At 46.2% G+C, this 14,995-nt stretch overlaps 1 protein-coding gene across 1 annotated transcript; it reads right to left on the reverse strand.

Annotated features, from left to right (window-relative positions):
• Window positions 1–9,504: 9,504 nt before the first annotated feature.
• TEX55 (testis expressed 55) lies at window positions 9,505–14,606 on the reverse strand. Its single transcript, XM_069849903.1, has 4 exons — window positions 14,538–14,606; window positions 12,544–12,994; window positions 12,210–12,272; window positions 9,505–11,517 (listed from the first exon to the last, which is right to left on the reverse strand). Exons 2-4 carry the CDS (start codon window positions 12,721–12,723, stop codon window positions 11,404–11,406), a joined length of 357 nt encoding a protein of 118 aa, XP_069706004.1. The 5' UTR covers window positions 12,724–12,994; window positions 14,538–14,606; the 3' UTR covers window positions 9,505–11,403.
• Between the last annotated feature and the right edge of the window lie 389 nt (window positions 14,607–14,995).

The following is a 14,995-nucleotide window of genomic DNA, read 5'->3' on the forward strand; positions in this document are numbered from 1 at the left end:
CAAACATTGAAAGAATATATGTCTATCTCCTTGGTTAGGCACACTTGCATACATCTTGTGGGAAATCAGAACTACAACAGCTCTAGCATTTTATCATAGAATCATAGAATAACCAGGTTGGAAGAGACCCACCGGATCATCGAGTCCAACCATTCCTATCAAACACTAAACCATGCCCCTTAGCACCTCGTCCACCCGTGCCTTAAACAACTCCAGGGAAGGTGACTCAACCACCTCCCTGGGCAGCCTGTTCCAGTGCCCAACGACCCTTTCTGTGAAGAATTTTTTCCTAACGTCCAGCCTAAACCTCCCCTGGCAGAGCTTGAGGCCATTCCTTCTTGTCCTGTGCCCTGTCACTTGGGAGAAGAGGCCATCACCCTCCTCTCTACAACCTCATTTCAGGTACTTGTAGAGAGCAATGAGGTCTCCCCTCAGCCTCCTCTTCTCCAGGCTAAATAACCCCAGCTCTTTCAGCGGCTCCTCGTAAGACCTGCTCTCCAGCCCCCTCACCAGCTTTTATGGATCCCCTTGGTACTTGGGGACAACTGAAGAAAGATTGGGCTATCCTGTGAGATCCTCATGAGATTTCACCCTGACAAAAGGACAGTGCTTCTGGCATTTCCGGCTCCATGAGCTATCACAGTGATAAGCAGAAGACTACCCAGCCATTGCAGCCAGCCTGATCGAGTAGACGAGGACAAGAAATTTGTTTCTTCGGTGCTCAAATGTATGGACGCAGATTTGTCTAGACCTAAATAACTTAGACCTTCTTGCCCATTATTTGTGGTCCCTACAACATACGAAGTGTGTTTTGGTGTAGTCACCACCCCATCTTTCCATAGTGCTGGGGACTGCGGTTTTCTCATCAGCTGGGCTGCCAGGATCTGTGAAGGCAGGCTCCCGTCATCAGTGTTGGACATTGAGAGCAGCTGGTGGGGGATAAGCAGCACATCTCCTGAATATCACAGCCTGGCAGGTCATGGGGCAATGATTACACACAAGCCCCGTTGTGGTAAGACACCCCATAACATTTCAGCTAGGGAGAGAGAAGAGGTAGGAAGCACGGAAATGCCAATCTGGAAAAAGAAGATGAGGAAGGAGGAGAGAGTGGAGGGGAAGCTGACAGCGAGGTTGATGGTCTTACTAGTCACCAGCACTAACAATGGGGTTTGGGAGAGCACCCTGTTGCAGCTGAGCTCTTGCTGCCCACTAGCCCTGTGCAGGAAGCTGCAAACAGGTGATAGTGCAAATACTCATTTGGCCTGGAAGAGTGGGTAAGGGTGGGGAGGGTGGTGTTCGGTCCCAAACTGCCATCACCATCTGCTTGTTTTAAATCTGGTTTAGTGGGTAAGAATATCTTTTGTTGATATCCGGAAAGAAATTTGGTATTGGGAAGGACAGAGTTAGGACTGGGTTTTCTTTGGTTCTTTGCACTTCCTTTGGTGGGTGTTACTATGGGTTGACTGGGTTTGCATGAATTTGTGCAGATGGTCAGAGAGAGACCTTGCCTGAGTGAGGGAGTTCAGTGGGGCTGACAGACAACGGGGTGGGAAGCCCAGGTGCCACCATTGGTACTTCCAGTGAGGTACCCGCAGCTGCTTCAGCCTCCTCCGCAGGTCTGCATCTGTGCTGATGTACTTCAGATGGGAACTTGCCAACACTGCTACATAGCCAGACCTATAAATTTGTGCAAGCTCTTACATTTGTGACAGCAACTGACTCTTGAGTGCACACCCCTCCTGACAGAGCCATACAGACCCACATATGTGTAAGCCCATGTACAAATCCACACATGTACAAATCCACACATGCATGTGCTTTCCTCACGTGTATTCAGTCCACATATGTGCACACCTGTGTTGCATGTGGGATAAAGGCAAAGTGCTGGCTTGGGAGAGACAACACACTGCCATGTGGGGTTTCAGCTAGACGGTCAGGTGCTGAGGCCACAGCCTGGTGTATTTTCAGAGAGAGGCGGAAAATGATATTTCTCAAGAGATACATCACTTGACTAGAGCAAAGTGCTCTTTGGGTGACAGGACAAAGTGAGAACACACCTGTCACTCAGAATGCCAAGTTTTTTTTCAAAATTGGCACAGGATAGATGCTGGAGGTTGACACATAGTGAGAACAAAGGTCCTGTAAAGGGCTGGTTAGTTGCAGTCGATAATTCCAATTGGCTGGCCCTGCTCCTAACCTCCAAGAATACTTATTCACCTTCCTGCATCCTTTGAATTTCTTTTTTTCATGGCATGGAAATAATGACATAAGAATGAGAGAATGTGAGAGGGAGGAATTAGGGAGGGAGAGAACACACAAGGAGGAAAAGGAGTTTATGGTCAAAGCAACAGAGTCCCACGAGTAATTTCTGTGCTTGCCTCACACCAGAATCACGGAAGAACAACTGCCATCCATGAACAGAAGGCTCCTAACTGCATTTGTGATGATGCATGGGAAGAGCAGATCTCATGGCTAACAGAGAGGCTAGAGAGGGATCAGAAAATCTGACATCCCTAGTAGTGTGGCTGCGGTGTTGGCCAAGCCCATGCATCTGTGCACAGGCTCAGCTTTAAGCTCGCTGTGTGTTTTTCACAGGGAGAACTTCTTTGATGAATGCCCTTCCAGTGCATGCCAGCACTGCTGGGGGTGAGGCTGAGCACTCCTGCCACAGCCTGCTGCACAGCTGCTGCCCATGAGTGGAGGAGCTGGGGAGGGGTTTTCCTGGCAAAGTCTCCCACTTCAACAGTTGGGTCAGTGACCTCTACCTGAGTGCATCACTGCCAGTGGCCCCAGCCCCAGTCCTGCTAGCCGGATTTGCTCCTGCATTCCTGGGAGGGCTGTGAACAACTTCTTCACAGTCCAGCATTTGACCTTCCTTCCCTCTGGCAGATTTTGGTTTGAGGCTCATGCCTGCCACCCAAAACCCTCCATGTGCTGTGACCAGGAGCCAGCTTTTCCACAGAGGAGAAGGGAATTCCTCATGGCCACCCCTTCTCTTGTCTTGGTGAACGGGGGGTGAGGACGTGAGCCGTGCGGGACAGATGTCTGCTATGTCCATCAGATTTTCGGCTGGGCTGGCCTCACGCCAGCCTTGCCTCCTGCCCCCTCAGAAGGGTAGTGGCTTTTGCTACAGCTGCCTCCTGCCTTCTGCAATGTTTTGACCCTTTTCTTGCCACTTCTACAATTCTCAGCCTCAAGAAAGAGGAATAACTGTGAGGTGTGGAAAATAAATAACTGAACACCACCTAGGGAGATCAGGGGAGAGCAACTCTGTCCCTGAAACTGTTTACTAAACAGTGCTGAGTGTGGGGAGACAAATGGCATACCGTTAGCAACAACCATGGGCTAATTATAGTGGGCTAGGGTAAACCATTGGGTCGCTGGGCTGGCCACCCCAGCTAAGCCTGCAAACATGTAGAATGAAAAGCAGAACTGTATGTATATGTTTAGTATAATGTGGAATGCAGTAAGTAACATCTTTCTAAAACCTCAGATACCTTGGAGAAGAGCAGTGCACAAAACCCAGATACAGGCATCTTTGTGACACCAGTAAACCTCATATTTTGCATTTGGCGATGCATAATCCACCCATGAATATGGCATTGCACTCTTCATTCCTAAGAAATGTGCTGTAAAGTACACTCTTAAGTACTGGAGGTCTCTTAATATTTTGGGGAAGGAGAGGGATACACCTTATTTTTCTAATTTTGTACGGTAATTTTATTCATGAGCTTATAACCACAGCTGTATTTTGATGATGATAAGACTTACAGTTTTGAGTATTTGCGTAAAGCCCAAGCTACCATGATTGCATGAAAATCTGGACTTCCAAGTTTTCAGAAGAAACTGCTGCTTCTCCTTCTGAGAAGTGCGTAATCAGAAAGAACAAACAACTTGGAGGAAGTTGCATGGTCTGGTACAAGAACTGGATTTAGGCTAGGAAGTGCTTCTCCAGGGAGATTTGGACTGGTCATGATAGTGCAGATCTCAGTACCACTCTGCTAACAACTAGGCCAACTGCTGTGGGTCCCTTTCTCAGTGGTCTTGACCCAAAGGCTTAAAAAAATAGTGGACAAAAATAGAAATTTGTATCATATAAATAAAGGGCTATCTCCATGGGCTGCTACTACTGTTCATAAAGATGACCCTTAAGGTGCCCTCTTGCACACCCAGAGAGAGCTTTGGGCCCTAAATCTCCCCATAAGGACATCTCTTTTACCCTCCTGACTTGGAAGCTAGAAGGAAAACCCCACTACAGGCCTGAGACTAATTTCTGCAAAAGAAAACCCAGGCCAAAACACCTGCATCAGAGCTGCTGATCTCACCCAGGTCTTTCAGCAACCTACATGTCACATTTTGTACATGCAGAGACCAGGGGGAAGAAAGCATGGAGGAGCCTGGGGGAACCTTGAGGTCAAGCTCTGTCCTGGCTCCCCTCCTACTGGCAGAAGGTTCTCCTAGTAGGGATGGGGAGCCAAGCCCTGCAAGAGCAATGCTTCCCAGCCAACACCCTTGATGGCGTCAAAGAGTCAGTAAATGGGATGTGGCTTCCTCTTGAATCTCATCTTCAGATGAGGGCAGGGTAACTCATTCTGAAGAGGAGTCTGACCACAGGGAGGTTAGAAATCTCACTCTGCATGGGCAAAGGATTGGCTGTGATCTTGCAAAATATGTAGCAGGAGAAAAAACTTTTGAGAAGACAGAAATTTTCTTCTTGTGTTCTAGTTAATTCCTTTAAAAGGCTCATGATGTCCAATGAAGGTCTGCTAGAAAGTGTCTCTATATTGCTCTTAATTGTGAATTAAAAAGCTTTCTCAACTCTGAAAGACTGCAGATGTCAGTGTCATTATATTTATTAGGACGTGGTCCCAGCTCCTCAACGGCCTTGGGTCTGTGATGATCCTGTGTTGCTAGTGGTTCTGTTGAGTTTCATCTAACAAACTGGGAACAAGCTGTTATATCTAGAACCAGTAACTGCATTACTTTTCCTGATGGTTAAAACCTTCCTCTCTGAAATCCCATGTGTCAGTTATGAGCCACAACATTGTAGAAAGAAGAGGTTTTGTTTGCAGACCTTTACTGCTTGTTTGCAAGGAGCTGAAGAAATTTGTTTGCATTAATTGTTACAGCTCATTACTGAAGGGTGTTTGTGGGTATCCTGTTTGCCTCCTCTGCATTAGCTGTGGGCTGGCAGTGGAGCACTGCCATCTACATATGGTTGCCTGTCACTATCGAGTTTCCAACACGCTCGCTGTAATCCAACTGCTGCAAGCGTGTGTCTGATTTATCTCAGCATCTCCACTATCCACCTTACCAGAGGGCTGAAGCATCCAAGAGAAAGAGGGAGGACAGTCAAGTCAAAGTTGCATCGCAAGAGCCTCAGCAGCAGGAGGAAAGGGAAATACCAGAGGGGTGTTGGCTGGTGCTGTGCTTAGGAGCACTGGGATGGAAATAAATAGCATGCATGCCTGGGGTTAGTTTATAGCGCTCTTGGGGGTGACAGCCTCTGCCTTGGCAAGGGTGTGGTTTATGTCTCACACTGACTCATTGCTTAGACAGAACTGTAGGCACTGTTCAATACTCGTCTTCTGAAACTCTCTTTTAAGGTTTCAGTAACTTACAGAAACTTCCTTGAGAAGACTGTGAGACTCAGACCCTGCTGTGTAACTGAGGTTTGACCCAGTCCACCCCGTACTGAGCTGTACCTACGTTTTAGGTTCAGGTGGGTGATGAATGGAGCTGGGCTTTTGGCCACCGAGCCCTTTTACGCTGACATTTTGTCCTCAACTTGTAGCTACTCCACGACTGGACATAGCTCTTGGTTCAGTCCCTCTGCCTCGTAAATAGCCTTTAACGAAGGCTCAGCCGGTCTGTGCTGCCCTCTCATGGGCACATGCATGAAAGGTTAAGTTTTACTCTGTTCTTCGAAATGCATTTTGACCTACTACGCAAGCGCCGGATTTCAACACAGGATTTTTGAATAAGCCAGGAAGGTTTACGAACAATTTCTTGGAGGTCTATGAAAGGTAACTACGAAAAGTAGTTCTATCCATAGTTGTACTGGACTTCGCTCAAGCTCTTACCTTTCTAAAGAGCTTTCCTCTTCATTTGGAAGGATTTAGATATCTAATAGCACAAAAAGTAGGGAGCTGTTGCTCCAGAAAACAGGATGAGCTCCCATATGCACTCCCATCCACCATTTCAAACACGTTATCAGCACCATGTTATCATGCCCTAGTCAAAGAGTCTCTCAAGGAAACTCTTTTATGCTACCAAGGATTCAAACAACAGGTCCAAAAACTGGGTTTTCCAACAGGCAGTACTTGCTTTCAGTACTGTGGGATTTCAGCAAACTGGAAACACTGTTCCCTGGGTCTCCTTGCAATGAGGCAGGATATTATGCTAGACCCAAGGGGGTGCTAAAACAGTAGCAGGATAGAGTACACATCACTTTGCTCTTCAAAGGGACTCCTGTAGTTCTCGTGGTGTTTATGCAACTTTGAATTATTGTTAAAAAAGTTTGGCTCTCTGACCACTTGTCTGCATTTTAATATAGCCTTCTCCCTAATATCTACTCACCTGTCCAAACACCAAAAACGCCTCAAAGGAGGAGCTGTTTTTCTTCAAGATGTTTATCTTAAAGGCTTGCAAGTTTATGGTGATGTTTTCACAGCCAGTGTAAGCTGTGTGTTGCACTCCCTTAGATACATTGCCTACTTTTTTAATTTGTGAACTGCACTAGATAGCGGCGCATCTTCATATGTCCAGTTCTGTGCAGCCCCCTGTTCCTCCATCTCTTGCCAATTTAGGAGTGACAATAAACAGGAGGCTAGTTTTAGTCTCAAAGTAACAACAAAAAACCCAAGTTTGTTTCTTCCCTGGTATTATTTCATTGCAGTTTACGAAAGGACACCAGCAGTTACTCTTATTTTCTGCAGATAAAAGATTTACCGCAGACTCTTTGATGAACATCCCATGGAGATAGCTTGAAGTCAGCAAGGTCTGTGACAAAGGAGGGTGAGCTCTTCTCACCTGTCAGAGGGGTTGCATGGGGAATTGAGATGATAGCCTTGGGGGAGAAAGGGTCACTCCTTTTTTCATATCAAGCATTTCTAATACAAAACAACTACTGCAGTGTCTGCAATCAGTTTCCCATCCTGAATTATGTGCATCGAAATCTCTGGGGATTGCTTTGCCTAACTTCAGCTTTTCTGCAGTGACACTCCAGCCCACCCCCTTTCCCCAGAAGAAGATGGCAAGACACTGTTCATCCAACCCATGCCACCTCAATGACTCAAAGTTACCCTTTTAATTTGTGTATGTTGGGGCATGGTCATGAACATGCTGCTGCTATGTCAATGTTGCCCATGAAGGCAGTCCCAAAAAAAGAATGCAGCCTAAAATATTGACCTTAATGGAAAGTTTCTTCTTTTTCTTCTGCATTTAACCTGGCTGAAAAAATAGTCAAAAGAAGCTTTCCCTTGAATACAGTCAGAAGGCACATCAGACAGGGTTTCAGCAATTTGTCCTGGTATGTTCTCTTTCTAAGCACTTCTACATGCTCTAGTCTTCAGCTTGAGCTCTCTCTTGAGGTAAGCTCTTTGCTTGGCTTTCCCCAGACGTTAATTCCTTCCACTTCAAACATGCAAACCCTGAATAGCTACTGCTTTGTACTTTGAGTTTCACACGATTGTGAAACTTTGAAATCAATGGCATTAAACTAGCTTAAAATTGGCGTTACGTAGCAATGATTAATATCCAGTGAGTCACAATGAAATGTCTCATGCTGTAAGTACCTGGCCATTGAAAAGTGATCCTGCTTGTGCCCTCCACCTAACTAAGAAGCAGAGCAGTCTCTGTGTGAACTTTTCGAAGGATCTTTCATCAGCAGTTACAACATTATTTGTTTGTTGCTTTTTTTAAGGGTTAGAGGCAGAAACCAGGCAACTTTAGTATTGCTTGGGGCATCTGAGTCATTTTAACTTCTGTACAAAGGTGGCAGAAAAATATATTGATATTTTGATCCAAGTCACTTATTTCACAACGAGTACACTTCCCTGGCTTGGCCCCTCCACATCCTGCTTCTGGGGGAGTACAAGGTTCATGCAACAGAAATGGTCTGTAGACCATAAGTTCATGCTATTTGGCAGCTGAACTGGATGTCACGCTTCTGTACCAGTCCATGGATCAACCGAAAATCTTGTCTGTGAAAATACTGCGCTTTCTCGGTGCCCAGCTCAAACTACAGAAGAAACACCCTTGGGAACTGCGAACTGCCTTCAACCTCCCCACCTTCTACCCCATGACTTATCCTTATCTGTTAGAAGCACACGGCAATACTCAGGTGTGGGTAAAAAAAACAAAACACCCTCTTAAAAAGAATGCACTTCAGTGCGCAGACATCTCCCTCATGGAGAGGAGAAAGAACAAACAACAGATGTTAGTCACGTTGCTTAGCACACTACTGGAGGGTATTCAAATATACTGTGACTAGCATGCTATGAAGACTTATATGGAATAGTTTTGGTTACACACAATGAACTGTGAATTCTTTCAGAGCATCCAAGGCAAGAAATTTAATGACAGTTTAATGTCATGTTGATAAATGTCCATTTATGAAGAAGAAACATGAATCTAATAATTTGGAGAAAAAATATGGAAAAGGGACAGTCACTCTGGAATCAAGACTAAAATGAATACTTCCATTTTAAATCTAACTTTTCTCCCTTTCTTAACCATAGAAAAGCCTTCCTACACAGAAACAGCAGTGGTGCATTAGTGCCTTAATGTGCAGAAGAATTTTTCTAGAGCTGTATATTTTCCAGGAAAACTCTAAAGCAAATGAAAAAGGACAGCTGTGTGTCACTAGCTTAAACAAAATAATCTGCACACCTTCTTGAGCATGCTTTTTTGTTTTCATAAAGCTAAGGTCCTGGACTTTTTTTATTGAAAAAAATGCAGTTCAAAACATAATCTAATAATTTGAGAGGCTTGAGGAGAAGGAAATGACATTTCTCCTCATCTCATTATGAGATCCCCAAGATTTCTGCTCAAAGCCCTTGCCTCAACTGCCCCCTAGTACTGTGAAAGCTGAAGAATCATCCTTAGCCTACACATGCCAACTCCAGGTCCACACTGCTGTCCTGAATACAGCCTCATTGAGTTCTGTACAACTGCTGCTCCTCAAAGGAGAGGGACCTCAGTCCTGAGAAACAGGAAAGACAGCTGCTCTCTCTTACGTGCACTGGAAGAACTTCTTGCTACCACACAGCAATTTCATTAGCATGAGACAAGGTGGAGAGGCCACCAAAAGAAAATTTTGACCGTGAGATTGCCAAGGAACAGAGGTTAGGGTCTCTCTTGCAATACTTCTGTCATCTGTAAAACTACTTTCTAGCTCACTTCAACTTATCTGAAAGAGAAATCAAGGACTTTTCTTTGCATAACTGCCTAAATTGAAAGAAGGGCACACATAACTGCCTAAATTGAAAGAAAGGCACAAGAAATTGAGGGGGCACACCTTTAGTTCAAGAACATATTATAAGTCAGAAGTTTTTCATAAATAAAAGAGAACAACAAAATACAATACACAAATGTCAGAAGCAGGAAATTCACAGTTAAGGCTGTACCCTAAAGTACCCTAGTCCTGGCATACAACAAAATTCAAAGACATGCCAATGTCTCCATCTCACGGGAAGGCATGCTGAAAAGTGACCAAAGAGATGAAAAGGCTTCAGCCATTATCTTCATCTTCCACGCAGTTCCTGTTTTACAGAGGTGCATTAGCACTTCCTTTACATTCACAGAGCACGTATGCACAGGGCTGTTTATAAATTCTTGATCAAAAACACATCAGGCTGAAAAACAGTCTCTCTGTTTCATTAAGTTCTTCCAGTTGCTGAAGATAAGTAGGGCTTTCAAAAGCACCTCACTGCTTCAGTGGGATCTAGATGCCTACGCCTACATCAAATGTCGTATAAAACACATGAAGATTTTCTCTGAATCTTGACCCAACTTTTGAATCAAAATGACCTTGAAAATCTTCCTGCCCTATGTATAACAGCGGTGCTTACCTGCCTTTAACCTGGAAACACAGGAGTTAACTGATCCTTTTTAAGAACCTTAGATAGAAAGGCAACTCTTCTCAAACACAGAATTTGTATGCCAAATACTTGCCTCTGTTATTGCCAGACTTTTTGGGCCCAAGCTCTGCTGTACATTATCACACAACCTTAACATCAGACCTTTAGCTGAAAATAGATAGATGAAAGATAAGTTTCTATGGTGCTGTCTTCACAGGAGCAAAGACAGTCATTTGGGAATACACTACCACTGGTCATGAAATTAGAGCACTTGCCTAAAAAAGAGAAAAGTCTGTAGTGACAAAAAAACTTTCTGACTTTCTGGCATCTACTACACATGCACATTAAATGAAGCCAAAAAAACAGTACGCTCTGTTGCACATTTTCAATAATCTTCAGGCAAGAGACGAAAAAAAAAAAAGCAGGCAAATTTTCTTTACAGGGTGGAAACAGACACTTCAATAGTACAAAAATGAGGATTGTAAGTGTTTTGAGAATCAAAAGCAGTTCAAATGACGTGTTTGCAAAGTGTAACTTGACTCTGAATTTCCTGGGCCACCAGTCCTTGGGTTTGGTTTGTTTAGTTTTATTCATCTCTCACATTCCTGAGTGCCAAAGTCTTCTGAAGCCACAGAGGGGACATGCAAATGTTGCTTTACTGTTCTGTTTATAAAAATATACACTGTACTTGAAATGATACCAGCAGGGCAACCCCAAAAAGCAGAGTGGTTGGAAACCAGCAGGGATGGTTATGGGTGACACAGTTGTGCCCAGTGTATGGAAGAGACAGAGAGACAGCTTCTTGCATTAGAGAGGCTCTGGGTGCAGCAGGAAAGCCTCCAATCCAGCCTTTCAAAATATTAGATGGGCATTGGAGGTGCTGCATAGCTGGAGTCAGTAAGCTGCCAATACAGCATGAAGCAAAGAGAGAACTGTGGGTTGTGCAGGGCTGCTTTTTAATTCTACTTGCTTTTGTGCTTGCATTGTCTGAGATGTGATGTTTCTATGCACAGGAAAACAGAGTCTAGGAGTGGTCTAAATGTGGGACTTATGCATTTGCATGCAGAGACTGCATAGAAGTTCAGTGTATCTTCCACATCAAGGTGTGCCACATGTGCATGCAGGTCCATGTACCCTTTAAGATTTGAGTTTGTGCTCCAAACCAATACTTGGCCACAGGATTTAAACCCAAGGGAAAGTACAAGCATTCAGAACAGAAAATACAGGAAATGGAGATACAAACAGACCTGTTCCAAGTTACTGCCAATCATTACAAAAGCATGGTCCTGTGGAGTCTCCATTTAATACCACAATTTCAAGGTCAGTAGGGGACAAAAGGAGTGCTTGGGACCTCTTCCAGAAACACCTCTGCATCTTCATTCTCCTGCAATATTCCCTCCATTTTTGCCTGCCTGGCATTTATCATGGACTGCACCTGGGAAGAAGGAAAAGGGTCATCTGGCTGCCTATTTCCTTGCTACTGGTGCCCAGAACAGACCTTGTCGTTCTTCTGCAGGTTCTGGATTCAGTATGGCATGAACCCAGCAGCAAATCACAAAGGTGGTGCTTCCCCCGACTGACTAGAGGGCAGTGAAAGAAAAGACTCTCCCTTTTTCTCTGTCTGCTGTCCTTCCTCAAACCTCCTCTCTTCAAGAAGCTCTGCACACTTCTTCTGACTCACTCACAAACTGTCAACTCACTCCACAAACTTTTAATTTCCTTTTTTAATACCCTGCAGGATCAGCAGACAGCTCTCCTGAATAGAGGTGTGTGGGCAGGAAAAGTGTTCTCTCCCAGTGAGGGATAGAGGGAGCAGAATAGGGGTTGCAGGGTCATAGAGAGGCCCTATCTCTGTCCCTAAGCTTCCTTCACCTTTCAGATAATAGTCCTAAAGTCTTCCCCCTACACCCATCTCTTCCACACACCCACTCTTCCATACCTTTCCTCCCTCTCCTTTTAGGGCACATGTGGTTCCTTGTACCCCAGGCACTCTGCTCATGCCCTGTGCTTCTCTGCCACCCAAGAAGTATTCATGGGTTGATCATGTTTCTGGTGTGCTCAGCAAAGCAAATTTTCTTTTGTGGCCCTAACAAACAGTCCTCGCTGAGCCCCAGCAAGACACCTTACCTGCAGCAATATGAACTGCAAGGGGTCATCAGGCTTCTGGTACACCAGTTTTTCTGTGATCTCCTGAATCAGAGATAGACAGAAGGAAAAAAGTATTGATCCTCAGGTAGATGGGTAGCTGCACTTTCTGGTCCAACACTAGACACATTTTAAGAAGTATCTCTTTCAATCCCCGAAGATGATAAAGGGTCTTTTTTCATTGTTTTTACTAAATTTACACTTAAGAAAGGAGAAGATAAAGAAGGGTCAGGGAAGGAATAATTTGGTCCAAGCTAACTTTAGGCCCAGGTTCCCAAGCAAGCCTCTGGAGGGAGAAAGGAAAGAGATACTTCACCTGAAATATTTGCAGAATATTATGTTTCTCCATGTAATTAACAGAGACTTCAAAGGGGTCTTCATATACCATTGGATGCTCTGATGTTTCACATGTAGTGTCTGCTGGCTTGACTGCAGTTGCCGATGGCCCAGCCTCTGGTATTTTATCACCAGCTTGTGTGGAATCAGACGTGTACATCTTGACTTTGAAATCTGGCCATTCACCCACAAGTAATCCTATTGCATGTGAATTTTTCCTGGATGCAGGACATTCAACAGCAGATAACTGGTCCTCAGAAATCAATGGTTCTCAACAATTAGCTGGTCTGTAGATGCTGGCAATTCCACTACAGATGGCTGGGTAGCAGATGCTGGTATTTCAATTCCAGGTGGGTCATCCAGTGATGGTGGGGATTCAACTATAGGTGTTGGGTCCTCAGATGGCACACCAGCTGATGGTGTGGCTCTTGCTAAAATATTTAACAAATAAAGAACAAAGAATGCTTAATATGTAGCCTTGTAGACCAGATGCATGACATCACTGCATCCTTCCGCAGATATGTTTCAGTCACCCTTAGTGCCAGCACTAATTAGAATCATAGAATCATAGAATCATAGAATCATAGAATCATAGAATGGTTTGGGTTGGAAGGAACCTTAAAGATCATTCAGTTCCAACCCTCCTGCCATGGGCAGGGACACGTCTCACTGGGTTAGGCTGCCCAAGGCCCCATCCAACCTGGCCTTGAACACTTCCAGTGATGGGGCATCCACAACTTCCCTGGGCATCTGGGTTCCAATTTCTGTGACCGCCTTGTGTTGCTTGGGCCTGATTAAAGGATGCTTGCTTTCTAACACTCCAAAAGGAGTCTTAGGTAGTTTATTTGCCAGCATTTTCAGTATCACCCTCACCCTTCGCTGCAATTGGGAAGGTGGCTACTGGGACTGGTGCTGTTAAATATCTTCATCAATGATACAGACAGTGAGATCGAGTGCACCCTCAGCAAGTTTGCAAGCTAAGTGGTGCAATTGCCACACCAGAAGGACAGGATGTCATCCAGAGGGACCTGGACAAGCCAGAGAATAAGGCCCGTGTGAATCTCATGAGGTTCAACAAGGCCAAGTGCAAGGACCTACACCTGGGTCAAGGCAATCCCCAATTTCAATACAGGATGGGGGATGATGCGATTGAGAGCAGCCCTGCGGAGAAGGACTTGGGGGTGCTCATTGATGAGGAGCTCAACATGAGCTGGCAGTGTGTGCTCGCAGCCCAGAAGGCCAACCGTATCCTGGGCTGCATAAAAGAAGCGTGGCCAGCAAGACAAGGGAGGTGGTTCTGCCACTTTATTCCTCTCCTATGAGACCTCATCTGGAGTACTGTGACCAGTTCTGGAGTCCTCAACATAAGAAGGATATGGAACTGTTGGAAAGGGTCCAGACGAGGGCTACAAGGATGATCAGAGGGCTGGAGCACCTTCCATATGAGGACAGGCTGAGAGAGTTGGGGTTGTTCAGTCTGGAGAAGAGAAGGCTCCAAGGAGATCTTATAGTGACATTCCAGTACCTGAAGGGGCTACAGAAAAGCTGGGGAGGGATTTTTTGACAAGGTCATGGAGTGACAGGACTGGGGACAATGGGTATAAACTGGACAGGGGCAGGTTTAGACTAGACATAAGGAGGAATTTCTTCACAGTGAGGGTGGTGAGGCACCGGCACAGGTTGCCCAGGGAAGCTGTGGCTGCCCCATCCCTGGAGGTGTTCAAGGCCAGGTTGGATGGGGCCTTGGGCAGCCAGGTCTGGTGGGAGGTGTCCCTGCCCATGGCAGGAGGGTTGGAACCAGATGATCTTTAAGGTCCCTTCCAGCCCAAACCGTTCTATGATTCTATGAAAGGGAAGCAGGGGGTACCGGGGAGAGGGGACAGCAACGGGAGCGCAGGCGAACGCAGCCGGAGAGGGTGTAGGGGCGCCCCCCGGGTTAAGAGGACTCCGAGCCTCGGGGCCGCTCGCCCTCACCGTGTCTCTCCGGCAGGGCAGGGCCCGGCTTCCCCTTCCCCCGGCGCGCCCTCTCGTGCCGCTCGTCGCCCGCCGTAGGGCCGGGAGTGGGGCGGAAGACGCCTCAGCGGTTGCCGGGGAAACCGTCCCCACCCGCCTCGGTGGGCGGGGCCTACGCGGTCACGTGGGCAGGGAGGGCCGCCCGGCCATCGTGGGTCAGGGCGGAAGCGCCGAGCGGGGGCGGCGCTGAGCTGGGCCTTGGGTCTGGTGACGGTCATGGTTGTGACTCGGGTCCTGGCCTTGGATTTCATCCTGCTCCGTGTCCTGAGCTTGACTCTTACCTAACTCTGCCCCTGGCCCTGCCTCTACCCCTGACACTGGTCCCAGCCCTGGTCCCGGTGGGGGCTCTACTCTGATTCTGGTACTGACCCTGGCCTTGGTGCTCACTCTGGTCCTGTGGATCTGCTGGAGGGTAGGGA

Source organism: Phaenicophaeus curvirostris, chromosome 1 (genome assembly GCF_032191515.1).
Source record: "Phaenicophaeus curvirostris isolate KB17595 chromosome 1, BPBGC_Pcur_1.0, whole genome shotgun sequence".
Taxonomy (NCBI): domain Eukaryota; kingdom Metazoa; phylum Chordata; class Aves; order Cuculiformes; family Cuculidae; genus Phaenicophaeus; species Phaenicophaeus curvirostris.

What these genes read in the sequence shown, in the direction of transcription:
- TEX55 (XM_069849903.1), bottom strand. Translation starts at nt 12,723, where the DNA reads ATGTACACGTCTGATTCCACACAAGCTGGTGATAAAATACCAGAGGCT. An exon ending in ATATTCTGCAAATATTTCAG is followed by an intron (nt 12,273 to 12,543) that starts GTGAAGTATCTC and finishes TCTCTGATTCAG; the next exon opens with GAGATCACAGAAAAACTGGT. An exon ending in TGCAGTTCATATTGCTGCAG is followed by an intron (nt 11,518 to 12,209) that starts GTAAGGTGTCTT and finishes CCTTCTTCCCAG; the next exon opens with GTGCAGTCCATGATAAATGC.